The sequence below is a fragment of the Python bivittatus genome, unplaced genomic scaffold (genome assembly GCF_059951505.1).
Source record: "Python bivittatus isolate LINGU-HERP-01145 unplaced genomic scaffold, Pbiv_v1 ctg000080_np1212, whole genome shotgun sequence".
Lineage (NCBI taxonomy): Eukaryota > Metazoa > Chordata > Lepidosauria > Squamata > Pythonidae > Python > Python bivittatus.
The window spans coordinates 13,333,025-13,350,291 of record NW_028277035.1 but is presented as its reverse complement, the minus strand read 5'-3'; the positions used below and the strand labels follow the sequence as shown (position 1 = coordinate 13,350,291).

Sequence of the window (17,267 nt, the reverse complement as noted above, 5' to 3'; positions counted from 1 at the left end):
ATGACCAAAATGGACACACATTTACCTGGGGGGCAGGGAGGAGGAGGAGGAACATGCAAGAAAATAACAAAATCAGAAAATAATTTTTCAAAAGCTTATTGCTAATAACACCAAGACTAACAATAAGCATTACTTGAATACATTAAAAGAAGAAAGATGCTGAAATACCAGATTGGAGCGTCTGCTGACAGAGCAGTTAAAGGTTAGTATACTAACAGAGTCGGGAAACTGCAAGGAAGATGAATAGTTCTCCTTATTTCTTTTCAGTGCAGAAGACTCTGAACAGCAATTTGTGACTCAGGCTGTATTTTTTTCAGGAAGGGTGTCTGGGAAATGGAAGCAAATAGCTCTGGCAGGAGATAAAGTTCTAGAGATTATTGACAAATTGAAAAATCCCCAGTTCAGATGCTATCCATCTGAAGATATTTATGGAACGGTAAGTGTAGGAAATTGTAGTTCCTCTCACAAAATTACAGAATTTGGTCCTTAAAGAAGTCTCAGTACTGAATGTTTAGAGGAAATTCAGGGGGGACCCATAAAATTTCAAGCTGAACTTGCAACTTGCAAAATTACAACTTGCTCCAGATAGATTTGCAGTAGGCATGATTAAAAATAAGCATTTAATAAATGTATATGGCCGCCCATCTCATATACATGACTCTGGGTGGCTAACAGTTAAAAACAGAATAAAAAAATAATAAACCAACCAAATTTTAAAAAAATAGAAATAACATAAAATAACATGGCCGAGAACACTCAGTTAACCAAGACCAAGAAATGGACTCACCTATGCTATCAGACTTGATGGCAAAGCCAGGTTTTCAATGTCTTGCGAAAGGTCAGCAAGGCTGGAACAAGTCTAATCTCTGGGGGAATGATGTTCCAGAGGGTGGGTGCCACAGCAGAAAAGGCTCTTCCTGAGCCCCGCCAGATGGCACACTCTTATGGACGGGACCCAGAGCATGCCTTTCCTGCCAGATCTCGCAGGACAGGTAGGCATCATTGCGGAGAGATGGTTCTGTAGGTAGCCCAGCCCCAGGCAATGAAGGGCTTTAAAGGGTAACCACCAGCACCTTGAATTTATTTTTATTTAATTAGCCACCCATCTCACAAGCACATGACTCTGGGCACTGTACAACACAACAGTTAAAGCTCCATAACAATGTAAAAACAGATAAACCCCTAGAAAGCAGAACAAGCATCACTGAATCTCATACAGCCACCTTGCAGGCTGTCCCTGGGATCCCCAAGGCTGGTGAAAAAAACAGGTTTTAAGGGCTTTCCGGAAGGCTAACAGAGATGGGGCTAACCTCACCTGAAGGGGAATGATGTTCCAGAGGGCGGGGGCCACAGCAGAAAAGACACACTGCCTGGGTCCCGCCAGATGGAGCTCTTTTGGAGATGGGACCCGCGGCATACCCCTCCTGCCTGAATTGCACCCGGAATTGCACCCAAAAGCATACCAGTAGCCAATGCAGCTCACAATGCAGACGTGTCACATGTGCCAAGCAACTGCCACCCATAGCTGCCCGTGCCGCTGCATTTTGCACCAGCTGAAGCTTCCAAATACTCTTCAAAGGGCAGCCCCATGTAGAGCCCATTGCAGTAATCCAAGCGGGAGGTGACAAAGGCATGAGCAGGGCCTTTTGGGTGCAACTGGCACACCACTCGAAGCTAAGCAAAAGCCCTCCTGGCTGCAATGCCACCTGCTCTTGGAGCAGGAGCCGCGAGTCCAACAGGACCCCCAGATTGAGCACAGCATCTGTCTGGGGCAGTGCAACCCCACCTAGAACAAAAGATCCCCAGAACTAGGAGGTCCTAAAACCCAAAGGTACTTGGTCTTACTAGGATTGAGTTGAAGCCTGTTGTTCCCCCAACCAGGCACCAAGACAGGATCTCCACAGCATCACTCAACCAGGGGTGGAGATATATAACTGGATATCATCAACATACTGATGATACTTCACCCAAACCAATGGATGACCTCACCCAATGGCTTCATATAGCTGTTAAACAAGAAAGAGAGCACTGAACTCTGTGGCACCTGTGGCAAAGCCAGCTGGGTGGCCTTGGGCCACTCACTCTCTCTCAGCTCTAGGAAGAAGGCAAGGGCAAACCACTTCTGAAAGAGGTTGCCAAGAAAACTGCAGGGGCCTGTCCAATGACTATTGCACCAATTGCATCACAGCTCTCCTGTTCTATCATCCAAACTGATCAAAGCAATCCTATAGACTCTGCTGCTTTCAGACAAAAACGTTGCAAAATTTTGTGTGATAGTAGTGGGACATGAAATAACATCTAAGTTACCTCTGTGAACTGGCCAACTGACTGCTAGTCAGTCACAAATTAATTTCTATCCTGAATGTCTTGGAGTGGTTTTAGGTTGCAAACGCATATGTATGTGAATAGCTACAGCTAGATGAAGCAGGTGCATCTTTTAATAAATGATTTACTGATTTTATTTATTGCTTAGTATTGATAAGCATTTAACCTGGCTGGTCTTTGGTTATAATTAAGTGCCTTTTTCTACATTACAGTAAAACTGTTACTGGATGTCTACTTAGTTTTAGACACATAGTTTAACAATATTTTAAATATTATATATTTAACATCTTAAATCTTTGTGTTCCAATGGATAGACTTTCAAAAACCATTTGAAAATATGTCTCACAAAAGATTCTTGAGGAATTTATGCTGATTGATATTGAGACCAATGTTCTTTAATCTTTTCACAAATGATTTGGACACTTTAAAACATGTTATTACATTGATTGATTGACTGATTGATTGAATTCTATCCCACGGCAATCCAAGGACAAAAGGCTGAGTAATGAGTGGCCAGATCTGCACACAGCACAGAATTATATAAGAAGGGTAAAACAGACATGAGTGTGAAGAACTTTGCGAAGAGCTTTCCAACTTGGGGAAATGGGCATTAAAATAGCAACTGCAGATCACCGTAATCAAGGACTGAGGATCCACAAGGCAATAGATATCCTAGCTTCATAGACAGGGTTGTGAAATTACTGCAGTTCCAAGACACCTTTCCTAGTCTGTCATGTCAACTCAGAAGAGCTTGAAACATTAACCCATATACGGCAGCCATAAAAAAGATTAAATCTATCTTGGGATTCATTGGGAAAGGAATCTAAAATAAAACTACCAGAGACACTATTCCTTTCGGCAAATCTAGAATTAAATTACATTTGGACTACTGCATAAAGTTCTAATAAATGCATCACAAAAAAGAGTAACCCAAATTCTTAAGAGCTGGAGCTGTTTCTATAGGGAGAATGTTTATGCTTTGGCTTTTTAAAAGTAATAATAGTAATCAAAGAAATAATAGAGATGCATAAAATTATGAATTATGTGGAGAAACCATGAGTACCCTGTATTTATAATACTATTCGGCTCATAAAAAATTATTGTCTGGAGATTCTAATCGGAGATTTAAGGATGCAATAGTGCTCATTTAATAGTGCTAATTTTAACTTAACCCTTAATGGGCCTTCATTATCCTCTGGTTGACCACTCTGGGAAACACCAGGTTGAACTAACAGGCCATTCAACTGGTCCACTGTGATGAGATACGTTTTGCTGCAGATTTTGACAACAGCCACAAGTAATGTGGAATAATGTTAGCAATAGCACTGAAAACACGGCCCTTCTGCATACCTGTCTGAGAATGAATAAACCAGAGGCCGCCAGTGAGGGAGATGCCAATGATGAATGCTGAAAAGGCTATGCCAACAACAGCTGGGAGCTCCAGAACTGGTGGAGCAGCAGCTGCGGAAAAGGAAAAAATACATGGAATTAAGAAGTTATGTTCTGTTTGCCCAAAAGAACCCATTGCAAAATATGAAACAAGTCCTTAAAATTAGGGACTGCAAGGGAAAAAAAACTAAAATCAAGGTTTCATTCATTTTTAGTTCATTCACAGAAACAGGAAGGAAGATCGTTCTGACCTTTGCAAAAGAGTCTTCTCATTTCAAACTCATTAGATCGACGTTGAGCAGATTTCAGGCTTGTGGGATCTATGTTATTTTCTGTCTGAATCCCAGAGCCTATTACTCAAGGCATATACTTTGAATTAAAGAAGTGAGCCAGCTAATATTTTTCAGTATGATAATTAGATATACAAAATTCCCCAATTCAGGTATATTCTGGAGAACTTTGGAATGTCCAATTCTTCCTCTGCACACCATTCCAAAAGGGGTTTTGGGATAGCAACAGACCAGGCTATGCATACAATTCAACCAGTGGAACAACTACTTTTATTACCAGATGATTTACAAACTAAATGTGTGTCTTAAGTTGTTCGGTATTACCAGAGTTGTTGTTTATAGTTAATTTGTATTACAAAACTCTATTTTACTAAGTTGCTCCTGTTACGTTTGGAATTCTGCTTATCTTAAATATTGTATTTCCTTCACTGCTTATCTCTAAGTTCTTCCTTTCATTTTCTCCCTTATTAATAGAGCTTATTTTATTTACAGTTATTTCCTCCCACCTTGGGTGGAAAGTTCTTTTAACTTTCAGCTAGCTCAACAGGCTTTAGGCTATTCTCTTTCTCCTTCCTGCCCCCGGCAACTCTTTCTCAGCTTTTCAGCATAGGTAACATTATAGAGACAAAGACTTGCCAGCTGCTTTCTCTTCTATTATTCTCTACTCTCTTTTTTCCTTCTCTCTGGGATCTTGAGATCATAACTCACCCTCCCTCTCTCCCCTTGGAATCATAGCCATCAAATTATTGAACAGCTGCAGGCCTCTTTCTGGAAGTCTTTGAATTGTCCTTTGAACCCTTCTGTCTTCTGTCACCCAGGTGTATCATAATTGCTTCTCCTGTGATGAATAGTACTTCCATGTTCTTGTCAAGCCTTGGCTTCCACTTCTCCCCCACACAGCAGCTAAAACAACTTCTAATAGCATTATGTCTCTTAGACTCCACTTCTCAGCTTCTGTATGCGGTTCATGCAACTCTGGTCAACATGACAAGAACAAATTTGATAATCTTGGACATTCTGTCACAGGCAGTACCCAGAGTGATCTGGGGGAGATTCAGTACCTTCTGTTCCTGAATAAGTGAGTTTTACACATCCCTAATGAGAACTAACTGGAATCATATAGTTAAACAACTGGAAGCCAAATTTGCTTTTTGCATTACTATGGAGGTGTAGCCAAACACAGCTTGAAGAACTACAAAAACACTGTAGAAGTCATTGATCTGGCCATGTTTGAGCCTATCCATGGCATAGATATGTCACCTCCCACTCGACCCTTACTTTCTCCTGCTATGTCCACAAGACATTTGCCATCACCTTGTGCCCAGCCCATATCTGAATCTGCTTAAAGTCATCCTTAGCTGTTCTGATGTTAGTGTTTTCCCCTGTGAGCAGCAAACAAGCCATGGCAATCATGGATACAATCTCATCTGTTTTGTTGACCATTTTATTGATAGATCTATCAGGTGAGCCACAGAGGGGTAGGATCAGTCTGGCATTTTTTCTTTATTCTTAATCCTCAGCTCAGAGACTTGAATCAGCCTGAATTGTATTTGTTCAGCAGTGGTGGTGAAGCTGCAAGATGAAATCTGTGAGAGAGATTGTTCTCTTTTTTTGCTGCTTTATAGCACAGCCCCTGGCCATGCAAGGTACAGCACTAAACTCATGTTCAAAAGCAGAACAAACAACAGCTACAAGTCAGGGAGATGTGGTAGAGAGAAGCAGCTTGCATAACTACCCTTCTATAAGTCTGCAATTTGGCTTGATCCAGGCCTGAGGATCGGCTAGGAGATCCAGCAGGTAAACAGCCCCCTCTCCCAGCTTTGGCAGCTGATCCCCACTCTGGGAGAGGCAGCATATGAAAGAGAAGCAAGCTCTGGCATATAGTTAAACCTTCAGGTACAGCCATCTGTCAAAACCATTGCCAGTTGTAGTAGTGCTGGTGGCAATGTGAAAGTGAGGTGGCCTTCTTTGTGTGGGGAATGACACTATCCTCTGACTGCAAGCCAAGATTAAATGCATTGGGGACAGCAGTGCTTATCTGCTGGCTCACAGATAGGAATTGAGCACTTTAACTGAGCTGCAGGGAAGAGCCCTAAGACCTCTTCTAGAACAGGAAATGGAATTCAGATTCAGAACTGACTCTATTCTCCATACCCCAGCAAACATGCTTACTGAAGTAAGACATCAGTATTTACTCACTCAGAACTTGCTGTGTCTTCCGCAAGTTCATTGCATCCTTCATTGCTTTTCCTTGCTGATTAGCCAGGAAATTATCTATGGCAAAGAATATAAGAATCAAGGAGGGAAAGTTTAACAAAAACATTTTCAGGAAGTGGCTTCCATAAAACAAGTGCATGTTTTTGAGTTCCTTCTGCCCACCCAATCACTGCTATATGATAAGATAGACAACTAATAGGGAATAGGTAAAAGATATTGCCTGTAACTAGGTGGGAGGAGATGGACAAAAGAGCTTCATCTATCCCTGAATTTTCATTCAGATCCTGGCTGCTGGAGAGGGGCTGTGAGGACTGTCTTCTCCAAATGCAGGCACTGAAATCTCTTTGGAGCTAGGGATGCTGAACTGGGAGCTATTCTCCAGAACCCATGTCCAAGTGCCTACCTGGCCTCAGACCAGGAGAAGTAGCTCTGAATGGAGTTCCCATGGTCACTATGATGGGCTTTGTGATGGTACGCTGGAAGTGCCCACTGGACAGCTCTTCTCTCCTGCAGGCTTTGTTCTCAAACTGGCACTGAAACAAAAATCTGTCTCAAAGAGTACCTCTTTGCAAGGGCAAACAGCCTGAACCAAATACAACTATCTTTCTCAATAAAACCATGTATCTAACTTCCCAAGCAGGTTAAGTTAAGTAATTCTGTGCAGAAACTCATTTCAGATAGATTAAGAAGCTTCCCTTTTGCCTTATCCCCAGGTTCACAGCTGTTCTTAAGCTCTACCTTTCCATGCTTTCCACAAAGTGTATGCCATGGCTCAGTTGCAGGGCACCTGATTTGCATACAAAAGCTCCAAGAAAGGTGGAAGAAACATGGGTGCCTGATACCCTGCCCATCCAAATGGTCAACACTAAGCTTGGTGGATTGTCTGACCAAATGTAAGACATCTTCTTATGTCAGGACAGCTTCAGAGACACAAAATGAGTATTAGCACAGTGCTACTGGGCAGCTGCCAAAAGCTCGCTTTCCTACTCCAAGGAGCCAGAGACCTGAGGGATTGGACCTCTAGGTTTGTTGGGGTCATGAGGTTCCCTGCTGCAGAGTGTCAGGCGGCAATGCAAGAAATGAATGGAGTCATTGGAGCGAGGCTGGAGCACAAAACTTAGTCGTTGACGTTGCTGGTATCCTGGGGGCAATGCCTGGCCCTGAGCTGCCTGTTCAGGTTCCAGCAAAGTAACGTGGGCATCAGCTGCACAGCCATGCTGGATGAGCAGGTATGGAGATACCACTGAAGAGTCCGAAGAGGGAGAGATGAAGCATTGCTGGATGGTGAAGCCAAGACAGAAGTTATATGTGGCCAAAGATGCCTGGAGGAAAAAAGAAACACTGTAGAGTTAGCAAAGCCAAATGCCTGATCTTGAAAGGATGGAAGAAGGAACAGAAAAAGCATCACAGAATCTACCTGGGGGAGGAGGGGGCTGGAGCCCAAATATATACAACATATCCTATGGATTTTGCTCGATGGTTATCATGAGCAAAGCTTTAATTGTTTTCCTAAACTCTCCCAAGAATGGTCTCTAGCCAACTACAGTTTATAGTATTTCCATGAACTGGGCAACTGGGGAATCATAACACAACCATCCTTGGCAAAATAAAGGCCCATTTACTGAAGGCTTCCCAATAGAGGAAGTCCAACCTGAAAACTGGATTCAACCCACTTTTTCTTCCATAACTGTTATCAAAAATAAAAGGTATATTCACCCAAGTGACCAATCTCTGAAGGAACCTAGAAGTAGCTTCTAAGCCAATCCAGGTAGAGCAAAAAGCTCCAAAGCTGATACCGTCCAGGTATGTAGGACTTCAACATCCATCATCCATAAAGTATCAAGTTTAGAAAGAAGCAGGCAGATTATTGCCTGGTTAAGGTGAGAGATGCCAGGAGTCCTGACCACAACCTCTGAAATAGGATAACTCAGGAAAGTGCAATTGCACTTGTGTAGGGACAAGAAATCTGAATCTTAGTCTTTGCATCAGAAGTCAGCTTTTTCAAAATGAATATCAGTATTACCTCCACAAACACCCGGCTGTTGGCAGAGACTGTACAGGGGCCTGGTTGCTTGACAAAAGCCTCAGAGCTGTACACTTCTAGGCTGAGCAGGACATCACCATGGTGAAAGGGAAGGTCCTGTAACTTTATGGCTTCTGAGGTAAATGTCTGGGTTGAAGGAGAAGAGACATGGGAAGCTTTAGGAAAGAAGGAGGCTTATATTTGGCACAAGTGTTTAATTGTGAGCATCCAAATCACAGACCAACTGCACAGTTTATGCCCACATAAAGCCTGAGCCTCACTGTGCTTTATGAGGCGTTTCTTCTAAATCTCAGATAAGCAGTATGCTGAAGCACCAGTTTACCATTTCCTATCTGCTTGTGCTACTGGCATGCCAACAGTTAGGACAAGTCATAGCTCATCAGAGAAAACTGGTGAATCCAGAGGGGGAAACCAATGAAATGCTGGACCTTTTTTCAAAGCAGGTTCAGCAGTAGACCAGGGGCATTGTGGTCCTTCCTTCCTTCCTTCCTTCCTTCCTTCCTTCCTTCCTTCCTTCCTTCCTTCCTTCCTTCCTTCCTTCCTTCCTTCCTTCCTTCCTTCCTTCCTTCTACAGCTGAATTTGATAAGAGTTCTACCAATTTCTTATTCTACCCCAAGTAACAGGAAAAACAGCAAAGCATCCACCATTAGATGCATGTGACAGGAAGGTGCCAAGTGGGGGAATCAATGGAGAGGGCTCATACAAAAGGTCTATCAATGAAAGCCATGTGTCCTCAAGGGCTGCCTATGACCAGGAAAGTGATTGGCACTTGTTTCCCTGGCACAGAGGGATAAAGGATTGGGGGTAGCCACCAATCAGGGGCTCTGGTAACTGCCATCCAGACAGTACAGTTGGCCAACATTGTTCCCAAAGCTAAAGAACAAATTGAAATCTGTACAGCAATTTCTCTAGTCAGGTTCATTTCCAGCTGGGTTCAGCAGAGGAAGGAAGCAAACTAAACTAAACTAAACTGTGATATGGAAGAGCCCCAGGACTGATTGTACCTGATGAGTTGTACATTGCTCTAATGAAAAGAGAACTCACCAGTGGAACTCAGCATCTTAATGGTTGAATGCCGGGGTGGAGAAGGCCTTTGGTTCAATTCGTCCATTTAAAAGACTCTCAGGTGACAAACCTGGGAGAAGCCCTGGCCCTCATATCCTCGACTGCTATTGTCAAGCAGGGCAGGGAGTTCTGTTGGAGCAGAGAATCACTGAGCACGCAAGCTAAGGCTTAAAAGGTTTCATGCAGAGTGTTCTCTAGCAACCAGAACAGAAATGCACTGAAGTGTATACCGAGTCTACAGATTACCTCTAAAAACTAATGTATTCTGTATGAATGCCTGTGTGCATGGTTGTTTGAGGGACTTGTTTCAGCAAAGGCCTGACACTTTATCTGTAAGGTAGCAGGGTATTCATTCTGTCAGTCTTTCCTGCCAACAAATGTTTGGCTGACCAGTTGCATCACCGTTTAAAGCAGCTTCAGGTGTTCATGCAATATTTATGGGGGGATTTTTAATTGTTGATGGGGTTTCTGATTTTAATTGTGAGCCGCCCAGGGTCACCCATTGGGGGAGATGGGCGGTACACAAATTTAATAAATAAATAAATAAATAAATCCATCCATCCATCCATCCATCCATCCATCCATCCATCCATCCATCCATCCATCTATCTATCTATCTATCTATCTATCTATCTATCTATCTATCTATCTATCTATCTATCTATCTATCTATCTCTTGGAATGGTGTTCCTGCTGGCAGGCAAAGGTCTGCCCATCCACCCTTCCACATGAAATTGTATTCTAGGAGACCTATTCTCTCTCCCAGCCTGGCACCATCTCAGCTAGTTTACTTACTTTCTGTATATCCTTCTTTTCATGAATGGGCTTTTGGACTCTGTAGCATAAAGCAGATTCAACTTTCTCTGTTTCAGGTGCAGGCACAGGATAGAGAACAGAACTGTCCTCTCCCAAGAACTTCTGCTTCCTTTCCCAGCCTACTGTGGCAGCCTCCAGAAAGTGCTGTCTCTCCACTGCGAGTGTGGAGGGGGACAAGAACGTGGGCCCAAAGAGTTCAGGGTTCTCTGGAGCAGCAGGTATGGCCTCTGCAAACAAAACAGAACAAAACAAAGCAAGTGGGAGATTCAATACAGCAATCCGCACCACCGACTGTTCCTTGTTAGTAGATGAACTCTTTCATGTGCTGCCGAAATCAGAGGAGTTTGCATTTCAATATAATACGGTCCTCTCCTCTATAGATTCAAGCACGCTAGGTGGAATAAAGAGGTGGAATGATCTCTATACATTAAACTCGGGCTGTCCTGAAGGTTGTGAGTGTCATGAAATATTTTATACATTCAGCAAAAAATGTAGAGGCATACACACAGGCACCTACTGTGCAGGGGTGAGCTGCCTCTACAGCAGTGCCAAGACAACTAAGTCAACATATTGTGTCATGTTATACCTCACTGCAGTTGTGTTTCTGCAAACTCTGCTCTGGCATGCTAGCAGCGACCTCTAGAGGGTCATGGATCCAATACCATTTCTTTGGCGTTCTACAACAATACTGTAACAAACCCCCTCTCTTTCTTTGCTAATCTCCTAAATTAACTATAGTATTGATTGGTTTGCTAGGCTATCAGTATCAGAAACTGAATTTTAATCACAATTGTTCCAAACAGCAATCTTTTTCCACCAAAGGGATTTTTTTTATTGGCTTCAGATTCACTAAAATATGGGAAGCCTGCCATGGGCCCATCCAGCCAGTTAAATTAATATACTTTTCCAATGCATCTTCCTACAAAGATTTCTGCACATGATATGAAAAGCAAATAACAAGCAACTAGCTAAGTTAGCTAGATTTATTTATTTATATGCAAACTTGAGTGTAACAATAGTTTTTCCTTGTTTTTTCTCTCCTACGTTTTCCAAAGAAACTCCTTTATAAAGCATGAATATTCAGCTGCAAAATTTTAAAAAGTAATTTCTCACTAATTCTTCATTTGATTAGATGTTAAGCCCCTCCCATAGGTTCTTAAATATTTCACAGATTTGTAATATATTGGTTGTCCTTTGGGCACTGGGACAATAAATCTAAAAATAGCAAAGCTAGGTGTTCTATGATTAATAATTTAATAGATTAAAATCAAATGAAATCTGAGCCATATGTGATCACGATTTTTGAGATCCTTGACATTCTGGGATACATAGTTTTTAAATATCTTTTAAAGAAGTAAGTTCACTGCCTTGAGCTATATATATAAAAAAGGCAGGAAAAAAAATCTAATCATCATCATCATTATTTTCATCATATCATACAGCTGATAGTGGGCTTCAACCTCAGTCTCCTTAGTCTTAGTTTAATCCCTGCTCCATACTGAATATATTCACCATATAGTGTGGCCTGTCAGAAGAGGTTCAGTTATATCCCAAAATCTGAATAGACTATTAATCATATTCAATAATTTAAAATATTTATGATGAGAATATATGATGCTTCAAAAATCCAAGAAATTGTAACATATGGGGGGATGCCTTCAAGTCAGTCTTGATTCCTGGTTACAACATGGAAAATCTCCCTCCTTCTCTTCATCTCAGTGCAGTAAGATAGGGTAGTACCAACCTATTTTGCAGAAATAATCAAGGACAGAATGCAGAGAGTGTTGCAAGATGAATTTTTAGGATAGAAGTATAACAATAGTGCCCCTGTCTCTCATGACCACTGCTGGTATGTTTCCAAATTCTTTGATGAATACTTTTTCCACCTTAGTCCATTCAAGAGCTACCTACCATTTAGTCCAACAATCAGAAGAAACCTGTTCACCCGCTCAGCCTCGGTGTAAGAGGTGAATGCCGGTAGCTTCTGCTCTGCTGCATATTGTAAAGGGTCACTGGCATAAGCCAGCTCAGGAGATGTCTGCTGGGTCACAGTGAGAGGCAGCTTCATTTCTGGCCTGCTGACTATGACTTTGTGTGAAGCCTGGAATGAAAACAGTCCAGATGGTCACGTTCAGCAGACTGAAGACAATAGCAACAGCCAACTCAAAGGGCCAGGCCAGGGAATCATGGTACTGTAGTGCTTCGACAGGCTCCTGGGTAGAACAGCAACTCCACCCTTTCAACAATCAGGAATAACCCCTGCTGAGAAGAGGGGCAGAGCCAGGAAGCATGATTTACTTTACCAAGCCTGGAGTTATATCCAGCCAAGGAAGTAGTGTTTGATGCCAGGGAGAACAATGGTACAGACAGGTTACAGAAGAAAGTGGGTAAGACTGCCTGTTTCTGGAAATATTTGTAGTTACATTTGCATGTGAGAAGACAAACCTTGCCAGACATCTACCAATAGCACTCTTGTCTAAGAGAGAGCACTAGGAAGCCCGATGCGTACAAGTCTACTGCTGGAGCAGATCCTGCCCGTACCAGTACATGCAGCTGGCCAGTGAGACGGTGAACACGAACCATCCATTGGGCAACTCCTTCACTCTTCAGAATCAAGAGGAGCCCTTGGTGTGGAGATCTTCCAACTGCATGAAGCTCCACAGTCAGATGGGCCAGCCTGGGCCTAGAAGAGAGCAGACTGCCATCCCCCCCTCCAGTATCAGACTATCAAGCTAAAAATCATGGAATCAGAAAAGGCTGTGCTTCCATAAACTGCTAGGATTCCTTGAATCACGCATGCACACCCCCCCCCCCAAGTTTCCACGACATCCATATCTGCAAGCCCAATATCTGTGCCTTTATTTCATCCTTAGGCACTTCAAGATAAGCCATTTTGATGCATGTTTTTTGCTTCCCATTCCATTCTCCATCCAGCTCCAAAGAACAATGTCAGCTTTCCATAATAGTCCAGCCTCTTCTAAATATAAATGGCTTTGCTATGTTATTTCCAGCCAGACATTAAAGTTAGACCCTCTGCGCAAGGTGTGAGCACATACCTGGGGGCAACACCTTTGGAAAGTATGATGTGCACTTCAAGGTCTTGAGGAGGGTCAGAATTCTGGCAAATTCTCAATGGCTGCAGTTGGCGTTCAGAGGCAAAGTGCTTGGGTGTTAGGAAATTCCTACGCAATTTGCAGGTTGGCCGGGCAGTCCCATCTATTGAGGGAGGAAGGGAAGAAGAGAATTAAGAATGTATATAATCGCTGAGGTAGGGTCTTCCTAAGTCAAAGCTTTGACTGATCCCACTGATTTAACCTCAAAGCCCTTTTAGTGCAATTTCACTCTTTTGGCTGGCAATGGGCTTTCAGCAGATATTGATGAGTCCATATGATCCACGTTTTTTTCACTGACATTCAACTTCTACGCCTGATACAATCCACCTAAGTATGGTCCAAACTGTAACCTGCATATTTTTAGCAGAATTGGTTTCATCAGATTATACTTGGGTCTGATTCAGATTAGAGGCCTAGCTTTCCTCCCTTCTGAAGCCATTTCCTCTAGGCCTAAACTCACAGGTTTACTTTCCACCTCTCTCCCCAGACACACACACAACATGCAGACACCCATTTCAAGCTCTTCCCCTTACAGTATTATGCTACTAACTCCACAACTTCTACCACCTGCATTAAGACCCTACAGAGTACATCCCATCCTCCCACAGAAATAGCATGTAATTCTGATGCCAGCTCTATTTCTTCGTGGCCCATACCAGCCCCCAGGCGTGTGTAGATTGTATTGACTCCATGATACTCAGCCAATGAAGTGACCCCTCCATGCTTTCTACGTGCCCACTTAAGCAGGCCCCTGGCAGTATCTGGGAAGTCAGTCTCTGCAGATGCCACTGACTCAGGGGCTAAGACCCTGGAGCCCAGAGAGACCTGGAGACAAGGGAAAGACAAGGGTAAGAAATCTTGGCCTTAACTCTCTTTGATTCCCAGGGTGAAACAGTAAACACAAATCTCAGTAAAGGATACATTTCACTTTAATCTGGGAGATTGTGACACGAGCTATACCGCAGCCATACACTCACAGGTTCGCTCAAACCTAGAGTTACTAGATATCTGAAGAGGCAAAGGAAGACGCAAATAACTGGAAAGGAGGACAAATGGAGGCAAAAGGAGGACACATTAATTGTTTAACTTTCTTGGCATCTGCAACAAAAGTCACAGTGAAAAACTACAAAAAGAATGTAGTCAGGCCTACATGTATATGAAATTACTTTTTCCAACATTTGAAAGACTTTGATTTTTCAATTGCAGGAATGTGCTAGAGCTGGTTAGGAGGCAAAAGCCTTCAGCATGTAACTGATTAAAGTCTTGTCAATTTCAGGCAGCGGCAGGAAGGCACTAATCAAGGTTACAGAGTAGAGCTTATTAGCTTGCAGTTAGTGCTTATTAGGGATGCACTGCATACTATAAAGGGTCTCCAAGAAGAGAAAAGTTGCTCAGGAAGAGGTAGCTTGCAGATACTCAAAATGCTGGACAACGTTTGATTTTAAGACTATACCTGCCAGATGGAGGACACAAGGTCAAAAAGGAGGTCATGTCCTCCTTTTGCCAGTCATCTGATAACCCTAGTCAAACCTCACTGACTCAATTCTCCCATTTGTACAGTGGGAATAATAGTAAGTTATTATACAAGATGATGCTAAGCTGAAACAAATATAGATGATCGTGTACTTTATATGCATTTAAAGCATTACAGTATAAAAAAAATTGATAGCTATCAATCTCTTCTTTCTGCTAACACTTTGCTTGTCATCTTTGTTTGCCCAGGGCAAAGACTTAAACCACCACTTCAGAGGTTCCAAATTTAATGTTCTCCACGTTGGTCCTGTAGAATTTTCTATCCAAATTCTATTCTCACCTGGAAGGTCCAATTTTTTCCAGGGGAAGATGACAGCATCCATTGCACTGGTTCCTGGGAGTGCAATACAAAGATGGGGGCCCAGCTCAGAAGATCTGGAGCCAACACAAGAGTTACCTGAAACAGGGTCAAACAGATAAAATCTCTTCTCCACGGACCTTCAAGTTTAGATTATGTTCTGTGTACCTTTATATAATGGTTCTTGGAAAACCTTCATTTGAAAAATTTAAATTTATCTCCAATTTTGGCAGAAATGGAACAAGATCTACACAGATGGTCTAGAATTCTTGAGGATATCTGAAGTAAGATAAATGTGATTAAGATTACTTTAATCTTAATTGCTTGCCTTGTGGAACAGTATCTGCCCAGAAATCTGAATGACTTGACTCTGATAGTTTTTTGTAAGGTTCTAAAGACCTGGCTTTTCCTCCAGGCATTTGAGCCAGGCAATTAGGTGAGCTGTGCTGGCAATATGCTTTTGTTTTGGTAGTTACCGTTTAACCGGGGCATCATGAGTTTACATTGTTATGATGGTTTGGTATCTTGGTACGCTGCCCAGAGTCACAGCTGTGAAATGGGGGGGGGGGATATGGATTATTTAAATAAACAAACAAACAAACTTCAAAGCTGATTCAAAATTGATGAGATCTTCCTTTTTTATTTCTTAACATCATTATAAGCAAATGTATAAGCTACCAAGTCATTTTAATTATTAGGGTCACCTTTCAAGCATTTCACTGCATAAATTACAACTACTTAATGAGAAAGGTGGAATTAATTTTCCAGACTGACAGTTACATTTATTGTACCTTCAGCTGTAGGTTGGGATTCGGTTCCTAGAGAGTTCTTCTCTGATTCCAAGACAGAACATTTTGTGGGAATGGCACTCCGAGCCAGCATGGCAGTTCCAAGCAGAGTGCTGGGTCAGGGGTGGCCAGACCATGCAGAACATTGACCAGCGTTCCCCCCTCAACCCCTCCAACTGCCCTGTACCTGGGCATTGGCAGGCCCTCCCCTGCGCAGGCTGATGACGTGCACTTCTTGACCTGTGGAGGAGAGGCCCCGGCTGGTGCATCCTATGCCTCTTCGCAATACCTCCCAGAAGCCCAGGATAGGAGCGGGGGTGGAGGCAGACGCAGGCAGACAAGTGAGATGGTGCCAGGCAACTGCAGAGCAAAAGAGAGATGGTGTCTCTGGAGCCAAAGCTGCCTTCGCTCTGTATCTCCTCATTCCCAAATACAGAACCGATGCCAAAGTAGTCAGGAGTTTGAACTTAGAATTATACCTCTGTTTACTTCTTCATGAGATCTATTCTGTGCTCACATGCAAAGAATATGAGACATCTGGCAATGAATGAGGACAGAGGGCAAGGAGAGCAAGAGCAAATGCTGGGTGGAAGGGTCACTGGCTGCACAGTTCATGGGATCTCTCTGAATTGTTCAAGTGCTGCTGCTCTCTGAAGGGTTTGGCTTCTAGATCATACAAGTGGGCCTATAAAAAACATCTGCTTGTATCATCCCCCCTGCCCCTCTGCTATGCTCCAACCATTCAGCTAAATATACCCAGTCCAGACATAGTATATGCTGAAGGGCTTCAAGCAGGCTGATGTCCTTTTCACTGCTTCTCTTTTCCAGTGGACCCTGAGCATGCTCTGTCCTCATCAGGTATATTTGGGGTGGGGAATTGGCACCTTCCAGTGTTCTTGGCTTGCTTCTGCATGCCTCTGGACTTCTCCCAAGCACCTCCCTTATTTTGCCTTCAGTGATTATGTATAATTATGTTTTGTAGGGTTTTTTTTTTAATCCAAACTTTTTCTTGGAGAGAGAGAGAATTTAAATAAAATATTCTATTTTTTTTCTTCTGCTGCTAGTAATTTGGAAGCAGACTTAACCATTTAACTTGGTACACCCCAAATGATTGGCTCTATGACCCTTTCCTTCCAAATGGAAAGAACTTATGTCATTCATCTGTTACTGCAACATAGCAGTAACGAAGGCAGGTTTGATATCACTGGAATGATGGCTGGATGATGTAGGGATGTGCAGCACTTCAGAGCCAAAGCTGAAAACATGTCTCAGAACAAGTAGGGATGTGTGCGCTGCACCCCTTTCTACTTCCTTAAAGAAGCTGTGTCTGTTCCTGGGCTTGAGTATATAATCCTAGGACACTTTCAGCATACTGGTGTAGGTTTTCA

General features: G+C 42.7%; 2 protein-coding genes across 3 annotated transcripts in view; one reads left to right on the top strand and one right to left on the bottom strand.

Moving 5' to 3' along the window:
- EVI5L (ecotropic viral integration site 5 like) overlaps nt 1-10,319 on the top strand; it is an 85,358-nt gene extending 75,039 nt beyond the window's left edge. For both annotated transcript variants that reach the window (XR_015794716.1, XR_015794714.1), the window contains one exon: nt 10,204-10,319. The gene's annotated coding sequence lies outside the window, so the exon portion shown is untranslated. The remainder of the gene's footprint in view (nt 1-10,203) is intronic.
- The window catches only part of LOC103066946 (transforming growth factor beta receptor type 3), a 29,789-nt gene that overhangs the window by 4,344 nt on the left and 8,178 nt on the right, over nt 1-17,267 (bottom strand). Inside the window, exons 3-14 of the mRNA XM_007436835.3 lie at nt 16,067-16,239; nt 15,074-15,190; nt 13,917-14,085; nt 13,204-13,363; nt 12,689-12,845; nt 12,059-12,248; nt 10,127-10,374; nt 8,245-8,391; nt 7,226-7,543; nt 6,625-6,754; nt 6,204-6,278; nt 3,676-3,786 (exon numbers count right to left, since the gene is read on the bottom strand). Coding sequence (XP_007436897.2) covers nt 3,676-3,786; nt 6,204-6,278; nt 6,625-6,754; nt 7,226-7,543; nt 8,245-8,391; nt 10,127-10,374; nt 12,059-12,248; nt 12,689-12,845; nt 13,204-13,363; nt 13,917-14,085; nt 15,074-15,190; nt 16,067-16,239 — 1,995 coding nt within the window. The remainder of the gene's footprint in view (nt 1-3,675; nt 3,787-6,203; nt 6,279-6,624; nt 6,755-7,225; nt 7,544-8,244; nt 8,392-10,126; nt 10,375-12,058; nt 12,249-12,688; nt 12,846-13,203; nt 13,364-13,916; nt 14,086-15,073; nt 15,191-16,066; nt 16,240-17,267) is intronic.